Source organism: Emiliania huxleyi (assembly GCF_000372725.1).
Source record: "Emiliania huxleyi CCMP1516 unplaced genomic scaffold EMIHUscaffold_51, whole genome shotgun sequence".
Lineage (NCBI taxonomy): Eukaryota > Haptophyta > Isochrysidales > Noelaerhabdaceae > Emiliania > Emiliania huxleyi.
The window spans coordinates 339380-349253 of record NW_005198167.1 but is presented as its reverse complement, the minus strand read 5'-3'; the positions used below and the strand labels follow the sequence as shown (position 1 = coordinate 349253).

The 9874-nt window shown below is 62.2% G+C and overlaps 3 protein-coding genes across 3 annotated transcripts in view; 1 reads left to right on the top strand and 2 right to left on the bottom strand.

The window, feature by feature from the left end:
* Nucleotides 1-5219: 5219 nt before the first annotated feature.
* On the bottom strand, nt 5220-6962 carry EMIHUDRAFT_451855 (hypothetical protein; the record flags this gene model as incomplete). The annotated part of the gene is made up of 5 exons (XM_005766464.1): nt 5220-5632; nt 5706-5778; nt 6031-6182; nt 6240-6330; nt 6510-6962. Coding segments are annotated over 5 exons (1182 nt in total), but the record flags the coding sequence as incomplete, so codon positions are not given.
* A 199-nt stretch (nt 6963-7161) lies between these two features.
* EMIHUDRAFT_212075 (hypothetical protein) lies at nt 7162-7503 on the top strand (the record flags this gene model as incomplete). Its single annotated transcript, XM_005766463.1, has 2 exons — nt 7162-7231; nt 7322-7503. 2 exons carry the CDS (start codon nt 7162-7164, stop codon nt 7501-7503), a joined length of 252 nt encoding a protein of 83 aa, XP_005766520.1.
* Nucleotides 7504-8376: 873 nt separating this feature from the next.
* EMIHUDRAFT_436971 (hypothetical protein) overlaps nt 8377-9874 on the bottom strand; it is a 2704-nt gene continuing 1206 nt past the window's right edge. The window contains exon 3 of the mRNA XM_005766462.1: nt 8377-9798. Coding sequence (XP_005766519.1) covers nt 8847-9773 — 927 coding nt within the window. The 5' untranslated portion in view covers nt 9774-9798 and the 3' untranslated portion in view covers nt 8377-8846. The remainder of the gene's footprint in view (nt 9799-9874) is intronic.

Here is a 9874-nt window from a genome sequence, read left to right as displayed (position 1 = left end):
CAGAGAATTTGTGCCAGTGTACCACAGGCGTTAAGTTGCAAGGAACGGATAAAACATCCACAAAGGACAAAAAGAGGTAAGGCATTCAAAACCAAGGCGACCAAAGGGGAATGGGGCCCATATCGGCCTAACCGAGTGAAGGCCTAGTCGGAGAAACTCACGCCGGGCGTGCCATAGGCGCCGCGGCTCGACCCTCCTCAAGATGAAGATCACGATCTTGCTCCCCTACTTCATTGCAGTTCGCGCCTTTGCGCCCGCGCCGGGCATGACGCCGACGGCAACAGCTAAGCCAAAGCGCTTCTGCAACGACGGGATTGACATGCCGCGATTCTCGGCCAACGCAGCTGTGACCATTTACTGGCTGCAGGCTCCGCTCTTCTCGGCGTTTATCCGCCGGCCCAAATACCCGGTGGATATCGGGCCGATTACCAATTGGGCGCGCATGTACCACACTGCTACCGCATTCGAGGTTGTTGATCAAGGCGTAGCCCAGAACTACACCATGGAATTCGACGCCACCGGAGGCATGACCCAGATCGCCCCCTACATCTCTCCGGACGGACAGTTCCACTTCAAGAACGGTGCTCGCTACTGCCTGACCGAGGGGCTGATGTTCAACGCCTCACACTGGACGCAGCGAGGCCCCAAGGGGCTGAGGTTCACGATCAAGCCGGTGCTGAAGGTGCGCGGGGAGCACCTCAATCGTCTGGCCTCCGACTTCATGCCCCGGTACAACCACTCCGTACTGTACCAGCTGTTTCGGCTGAAGGGCAAGGAGGCCGGCGCCCCCGACCGCATAGAGGACACGACGTGCTCCACGGGCGCACAATTCATGCTGGAGTATCTCAGCAACATCAGCGACAGCGGGACGTTCCCACTGATGAACGCCTCGCGCGCCACACTGCACGCAGCCACAGCCACCAAGGTGAACGCCTCGGACCCAGCGGTGCATGCAGAGCTGCTGAGCTTCTACCAGACGTTGAACGATGTCATTCAAGGCCCACCCATCGGGTCAAAGGAGAAGCGCCTTTTCGAGTTTATTGCCTTGATGCGTGGGCACAAGTTTGTGTACTCGCAGGGAGAGTACTGGCAACTGAGCGACTTCTACTCGCCGTACGTCTGGTCCGAATATGTGGCTGCCCCGGACCCCTTCCCCCTGCCATCGAGCCCCCAGTCGATGCCAATTGTGGAGGACGAGGCTCACTGAAGTGAACGCACCCACCAGTGTAACATTGCCGAGGCCTTCTCCGCCTTCGAGGAGACACAGTGTAACATTGCCGAGGCCTTCTCCGCCTTCGAGGAGACAGTGTAACATTGCCGAGGCCTTCTCCGCCTTCGAGGAGACACAGTGTAACATTGCCGAGGCCTTCTCCGCCTTCGAGGAGACAGTGTAACATTGCCGAGGCCTTCTCCGCCTTCGAGGTGACAGTCATGTCCGATAGCTCGAGACGTAGGATGCAATAGTGCAACGCGAGCACAACCAAGCAAGGATGGCGCGCATGTAACATGCAGATCGATCACCCGACCATCCCTGCATGCGCGGGCCTTGGTCCGGTGCCGGGACGGCATTGGGCCAATCCTTGAGTGAGCGCTGAACACTGACTGTGCGTGAGGGTGGGTGGGTACTCGGCCGCTCCGAGGACTACCTTAGGATTGTCAGTCTAGTCTAGCGTGCGTGCAGCGGTGGCTCGAGAGCGCCAGGCTCGGAGCGTTGGCGCTCTCGAGCCACGGCCTGTGGCCGGCTCTATTCCGGTACGGGGCCCGCAGCGCTGTCAGCCTACGTCTCTGGACTGCCCTCTGCCGTCGCCGTCGCCATAGTGGCGACATCTTTTTTTGCATCTAGTTCACAATGTTGACCTTCACCTATCCTCGGACACGGACTGGACACCAACGCGGTATAGGCGTATAGACAAAAAAAGTGTCTAGAAAGGCCATTTTTGCACAATAAGCACAGACGCTGCGGACGGCGCTCGCCGGCGTTTGCGGCGCTACGGCGCTCGCGGCGCGCTCGTGGCGTTCAGGGCGGCTCGCACACCGCCCACACACACACACACACACACACACGCACGCACGCACGCACGCACGCACGCACGCACGCACGCACGCACACACACACACACACACACACGCATGCACAGACACACAGCCCCTTCCCCTTCCCCCTCAAGACCTGAAGGACCAGGACACACACAGGACGCACCTCTAGTGAGGCCCGCATAGTATGTGGGAGACTCCTGCCGCCGCCCCTGCCACCCCTGTGTCAGTGTGCCTGTGGTAGCGAGAGACTTCCAGCGAGAAGCTGGAGGCAGGTCGCTAGACTGAGATGAGACCGCCAGCCAGTGGAGTTGGGAGTCCACCGTGCACCGCGCTGCGAGCCTGTCGTGTCCCTTGTCAGGAGCAGGAGAGCCCCACCCTGTCCCCAAACAACAATTGCTAAAAATCTCTCTCTCTCCTGTCCCCCTGATCGTCCTTCCAAAATCCTGCTCGTGCAGGTGGGGACCCTGTCCTCCTCCCCCCCCTATCCCTCGCCGCTTGTTTGTTTTCTTTCTTTTCCATCTTAAGAATTCTTTTCCATGGTGTACCTGTGTTAGTGCCAGTGCGCGCCAGTCCCGTGCCTTGTCGTGCGAGCGAGTTTTGTCAAAAATTCTTTCTTTTTTAGCCCTAGCCCGTGCCCAGTGTTGTGCGAGGGAATTCCGTCTCAAAACTTCTTTTGGTGTACCTGTGTTAGTGCCAGTGCGCACCAGTCCCGTGCCCAGTGTTGTGCGAGGGAGTTGTTGTAAAATTCTTTGAGAGAGAGAGATTTTTAGCAATACCAAACAACTCTAACACTCACACGTAATTTGGGGCCTGGAGCCCTGTTCACGCGCGCGCGAGACGTGCAGACAGGGTTGCCAGGTGAGAGCGAATGGCGCGGTTCACGCCTCGCACAACAGAGAGAGAGATGCGCTCTGCATGGTGGGACATAAAAGAAAGCGAGTACTTGGGCGAGTAGGCCGTGCGGTCAACGCTGCCGCGCGCGACTTTGCGCGCGAGGCGGCGCAGCTTGAGAACGGCGGTAGGCGCCAGTCGCGAATTCACCCTCACTGCCTCTCCGTTTCCTGTCTTCTCACCCTTTCTTGCTCTTTCTCGTTCTCAAGGAGTTTGATCCGGTACATCGCAGCTACGAGGACAAGGGTCTGCACGGCTATGACGCGGCATCACACCTCCATCACACCTCCATCACACCCATCACACACCCATCACACCTCCATCACACCACCCATCACACCCCCATCACACCTCCATCACACCCATCACACACCCATCACACCTCCATCACACCCATCACACACCCATCACACCTCCATCACACCCATCACACACCCATCACACACCCATCACACACCCATCACACACCCATCACACCCATCACACACCCATCACACCCCCATCACACCCATCACAACCCATCACACACCCATCACACCCATCACACACCCATCACACACCCATCACACCCATCACACACCCATCACACCTCCATCACACCCATCACACACCCAAGCCGTGGCGGAAGCCGTGGCGGAAGCCGTGGCGGAAGCCGTGGCGGAAGCCGTGGCGGAAGCGGTGGCGGAAGCCGTGGCGGAAGCCGTGGCGGAAGCCGTGGCGGAAGCCGTGGCGGAAGCCGTGGCGGAAGCCGTGGCGGAAGCCGTGGCGGAAGCCGTGGCGGAAGCCGTGGCGGAAGCCGTGGCGGAAGCCGTGGCGGAAGCCGTGGCGGAAGCCGTGGCGGAAGCCGTGGCGGAAGCCGTGGCGGAAGCCGTGGCGGAAGCCGTGGCGGAAGCCGTGGCGGAAGCCGTGGCGGAAGCCGTGGCGGAAGCCGTGGCGGAAGCCGTGGCGGAAGCCGTGGCGGAAGCCGTGGCGGAAGCCGTGGCGGAAGCCGTGGTGGCTTTTTTGTTCCGCCCGGGTGATGGTCATTTGGCGCTGGCTTGATGCGCTCGTTTGTGTGACATCCTTCTGCGCCTTCCATTGGACCGGGGACTGATTTTTGGGGCTTGCACCCCCCCTTCTTCTCATCGTTTTCGCCAACTGGCAGGGCGGCGCGCGGCGACTTACGACATGGTTCGAGAGCGCAGCATTCACCGTGTTGGACGTGGTCATCTGGACGGTTGAGCACGTGCTGTCTCCGTTTCAAGAGCCACCGATCGTCGTCCAGAGGGCACGCTACGAGCAGCAGCGGGAGCGGGAGCAGCAGCGGCGGCGGGAGAAGGCGGCGGCAGAAACGGCAGAGCGCGATCGTCAGAGACGTGAGCGGCGGGAGAAGGCGGCGGCAGAGGCGGCAGAGCGCGAGCGTCAGAAACGCGAGCGGCGGCGGCGGAGGAAGGCGGCGGAGCCGCCGAGGCCGCCGACCGGAGGAGGTGAGATGGCGGCGGTGGCAGAGGAGGAGCTGTTGAGTGAGGCGGCGAGGGCAGCTGCAGGTGGGGCTGTGGCGAGGGCGGCGGAGGAGGCGGAGGCACGTGAGGCGGAAGAGAGAGAGGTGGTAGCGGCACGGGAGTCGGCAGCGCGAGCGGCGGCGGTGGCGGCGGCGGAGCGGGCGGCGGAGGCCGCGGCCGCCGCCACTGCCGCGGCGGCCGAGATGCGAAAGCATGGCTCGGCGGTTGCGGAGGCGAGCGCGCTGCGTGCGCTGCAGGCGCTCACGAGCAGCACCTCGCTCGAGGAGCGGCGCGCGGCGGCGGCGGCGGCGGCGTCGCACGCGGCGGCCCTGCCTGCCCTCGTGGGGGAGATTGAAAAGGCGGAGCGAGCCGCGGCCGAGGCGACCGACCGGTTCGTCTCGACCGAGGAGCCGGTCATGAATACTCCGACCGATGGCGCGGAGGAGGCGGAGGCGGCGGCGGTTGCGGTAGAGGCCCCTCCCTCTTCTCGCCCGCCAAGGTCCGCCACGGCGGCCGCGGCGGCCGACGCGGGAGCACCGGCCCCCACGCACGGCGCGCCCCCGCCGCCCCACGCCCTCGTCTCGCTCGCAGACGCTAGCTTCGACACGGGCCGGCCGCCGGAGTCCACGATGGGCGGCGAGACGACGTGCATAATTTGCTTCACCGACCCGAAGTCTCACATAGCGACGCCGTGTGGCCATGTGTGCGCTTGCGGGCGGTGTTCCGCAAAGATGGAGCGGTGCCCTGTCTGTCGCGCGCCAGTCGAGAGGTGGTTCCAGGTGCATGTCGCGTGAGAGGGTGTACGTATTTCGATGCGGTGGAGTATAAAAACAAGTGGCAAGTGCGAGGGGAACACGAGAAGACGAGATCACGTGGCCTCAGCGCTGGCAGGAGGCAGAGGCTGCGCCAACGCCACTGGCAGCGCTGCCGTCCGCTCGACTGCCGTCGCGTCAGCCTCCGCCAGAGTCCCAGCCGAGGCAAGGTCTCGCAGATACGCCGACATCTCTGCGGCGCGAACCATGCAGCAGTACACGCCGAGAACGCGCAGCGCCGCCGGCCCGGCGTCCGCGCACGTGAAGACGGCGTCGGACGCCACCGCCACGTTGAGGTCCTCTGCCACCGCCCGGACCGCGGTGGAGAGGACGCACGACTCTGTCCAGCAGCCCGCCAGCAGGAGCGTGTCGACGCCGTGCGCGTCGAGTTCTGCCCGCAGCACGGAGCGCCTGCGGGACACGTCCGGGCACGCGTCGCGGACACGCCCACAGGACAGGACACCCGCCCGCGGCTCGGAAGTGCCCGTCTGGCCGCCTCGCCGCGAAGGCGTCGAAGGCGTGCGAGTCGATGACGCGCGACCTCTCGGAGGAGCAAGCTGCGGCCAGGGGCGGCGGTGGAAGCTGAGGCGAGGGCGAGGCGGCGGAGGCAAGGGCGAGGAGAGGCCAGGGCGAGGGAAATGTCTCCATGCAAACAGCGAGGCTGGGAGGGCTACCCGTTCGCATCTCCACATCCCGTGAGTGCCGGCAGGAGCTGGCGCGGCGCTCGAAGGCGTTCAAAGGCGAAAGTGGCGCCCAAAGGCCGCGCGCTGCGGCGTGTGGCGTGGGGGTGAGCAACGGGGCGAGCAAGCCTCGTGCATGATGGCGCGTCCCTTGTCCGATGCGAGGTAGAGCGGGTTGTCGTGCGACGCGACGCCCCATGGGCCAAAGTACTCGTCGAGGGCGCCGTAGTGCGCGTCGGTGGGCGAGGTGCGGCACCAGCGGGACCAGAGGACGACGACGCCTGCAGACGGGCTTCAGACGGGGTCCAGACAAGGCTCCCAGTCATCGCCGGTGCGACCGAGAGAAACGGCGCCGGCGGCTCGCGCCGCAGTGACGAGATCGCAGAGGCGAGAGAGGACGCGTGGCGGCATGAGCGAGCGGTACTCCTCCTGCGCGTCGTCGATCAGCAGCGCCACGCGCCTCGGCCGGTCGCCGAGACGCCAAGAGCACGAGAAGTGGAGCCGTCTCTCTCGGCAGCCAGCACGGCTGATCCGAAGATTCTCCATGCGGTCGTGCCATTCGAGTCCCGCCGGCACGCTGGCGACGCGAATGGCCGGCTGTAGATCACCATTGGCCGAGGATAGAGAGCGCCGCCCTCGCCGAGGCAAGGCTCGGCGACGAGGCGCTCCTGCTCGCTCCCGGGAAGGAGCGCACCGAGGCAGCACTCGTCCAAAAAGTCCAGGAGGTCGTGCTTGGCGAGGCGCAGCGACGCGGCGAGATGCATGACGTCGGCGAGCACGCCGTGAAGGCGACGGGTTCTCCTCAACCGTCTGTGCTTGTGCGAAATGGGCCACCTTTTAGCGGGCGGGCAGGGGGCGGGCGAAAGCCGCTCGAGGAATTCTTCGGGAAATTGTTTTTTTGGGCCTGGCCGCTTATTGTTATCTTTCGTCTTATCTTGTGCGAAAATGGCCTTTAGAAACTTTTTTACGCCTATACCGCGTTGGTAACTTGCGGTTGTGAACAGAGTCGTTTGGTTATATCCGCATGTTACAATCGCGAGGACGCAATACATGGCACACATTGCGGAATTCGCACTCTACCCCTCTCCGTGAAACTAAGAAGGGGATATGGGAGGAGGGTGGGATCAGAGAATCGAGGCCTCTGCTCCCGCCTGGGATCGCCAATTGCGACCCAGAGCTAGGGGAGACATCGCGAAAACCGCGCCAATAAGTTGCTGCCAATAAGTACGCCGACGGCGGCGCGGCGTGCAATAATTGCAAATGTACTACAAGGATGTGCTGACTCGATTTCTACTCGAATTCTTCTACCCCCACGATTCGGAACGCGAATGTGATAGGACCATCGGGTCCTTCAGCCACCAAAGCGGGATCACCCGAGAGCAGCTGAGCCTGCCTCTGGCCTCGCCTCCCTCTCCTTCAGGCATTCGTGGCATCCTATGGGTCGTCCAGAGTATCGACCTCTGGCGAGTCAGCCGGTCACTTGATGACACCATGAAGTACAGCGATCGCCACCTCGCTGGCCTCTCCGCAGGCCCCCCCGACCGCGTCGAACTCATCGGCGCGGGCTCTCTCGGCTACGGGACCGGCCCCAGCTTCGGCTGAGGGCTAACAAGCTGCCGAGCCCAAATCACTGTGAGAGTCGTGATTTCTTGTTGGTCTTCAAAAATCTCTCTCTCTCCCCTCGGCGGGGCCGCAGCTGCCTCTGGAAGGCAGCGAGAGGTACCGAATGGCGCAAAATCAAGCAAGATTGTGTAACTAACGCACGCTGTGCCACTGTGAAATGGAACTAGCCTGCACACGAGTAGATCAATGTACATGCATGAGATATGGAGGTAGTTGGGCGTCAGGCGAAAGGCGAGCGCCGGGTGGCACGCCGAGAGCGTGTCAGCCAAATATATGGATGGAGGCGATCAATTGCGTGTCAGGCCAAGTCACTAACTACTAATAACAAACTGAAACTCGCTCTCACCTGTCTGTCTGCGCGCCTCGCGCGAACGATGAAACGGCGTGTTGCGGGTCGTGGCGCACAGCCAGGGGTGGAGTGCAGCGAGGCGAAAAGGAGCTGGGCGAAGGGGATGCGGCATGCGGGACGGCTAGTGAGAGTATTCTTGACCCGACAGGCATCTCTAGCAGCGTCGTTACGCATAACGCATGCGCCCTGTCTGAGCTGTCTCGACACACACAGAGATTCACACACACACACACACACACACACACACAGACACACAGACACACACACGGCACACACACACACACACACACACACACACACACACACACACACACACACACACACACACTTAGCTCTTAGGCTAGTTCCATCTTCCAATTGCAATTCCACTCTAATCTCTATGACACGCTAACAAGTAACATCTTGATTAGAGAAAACGTCCAAACCGCAACGGAGCTCTCCGTGTTGCTCCCAGCGCCCTTCCCCGCGCTCCCTGGACCACAGAAGGAGCAAGGATAGGTGTGAAGGTCAACATTGTGAACTATGCAAAAAAGATGTCGCCACTATGGCGACGGCGACGGCAGAGGGCAGTCCAGAGACGTAGGCTGACAGCGCTGCGGGCCCCGTACCGGAATAGAGCCGGCCACAGGCCGTGGCTCGAGAGCGCCAACGCTCCGAGCCACCGCTGCACGCACGCTAGACTAGACTGACAATCCTAAGATAGTCCTTGGAGCGGCCGAGTACCCACCCACCCTCACGCACAGTCAGTGTTCAGCGCTCACTCAAGGATTGGCCCAATGCCGTCCCGCGCATGCAGGGATGGTCGGGTGATCGATCTGCATGTTACATGCGCGCCATCCTTGCTTGGTTGTGCTCGCGTTGCACTATTGCATCCTACGTCTCGAGCTATCGGACATGACTGTCACCTCGAAGGCGGAGAAGGCCTCGGCAATGTTACACTGTCACCTCGAAGGCGGAGAAGGCCTCGGCAATGTTACTCTGTCTCCTCGAAGGCGTGTGGCGGGGGGAAGGGGTCGGGGGCAGCCACATAGTCGATGCTCACGTACGGGTGGAAGAAGTCGCTCAGTTGCCAGTACACTCCCTGCGAGTACACAAACTTGTGCCCACGCGCCAAGGCAACAAACTCGTAAAGGCGCTTCAGGTGAATGACATCGCCTAGCTCCTGGTAGAAGCTCAGCAGCTCTGGGTCCGAGGCGTTCACCTTGGTGACGGTGGCTGCGTGCAGTGTGAAGCGCGAGGTGTTCATCAGTGGGAACGACCCGCTGTCGCTGATGCGGCTGAGATACTCCAGCAAATTTTGTGCGCCCGTGTTGCACGTCACGTCCTCTATGCGGTCGGGGGCGCCGGCCTCCTTGCCCGTCACCCGGAACGGCTGGTACAGTGCGGAGTGGTTGTACAGGGGCATGAAATCGGAGGCCAGACGATTGAGGTGCTCCCCGCGCACCTTCAGCACCGGCTTGAGCGCCTTGGTCCAGTGCTTGGGGCCCCAAAACAGCCCCCCGGTGCAGTTCGGGCAGTCCGGAGGCCTCAGGCAGTAGCGAGCATTCCATGGTGTTTGTCCGGAGAGATGTGGGACGATGCCTCCGACGAGAGATGTGGTGGAGTCGAATTCCATGGTGTAGTTCCGGGCTACGCCTTGATCAACAACCTCGAATGCGACAGCAGTGTGGTAGAGGTGCATGCGATCGGTAATGTCCCCGACAGAGGGAAGGGGGAAGGGGGGGGGGGGGAGAATCGAGAAGAGCGGAGCCTGCAGCCAGTAAATGGTCACAACTGCGTTGGCCGAGAATCGCGGCATGTCAATCCCGTCGTTGCAGAAGGTTGCCGTCGGCGTCGTGTCCGGCGCGGGCGCAAAGGCGCGAACTGCAATGAAGTAGGGGAGCAAGATCGTGATCTTCATCTTGAGGAGGGTCGAGCCGCGGCGCCTATGGCACGCCCGGCGTGAGCTTCGCGACGAGGCCGCCGGGAGGCCGAGGTGGGCGCAGCCGCTTTGGCGGCATT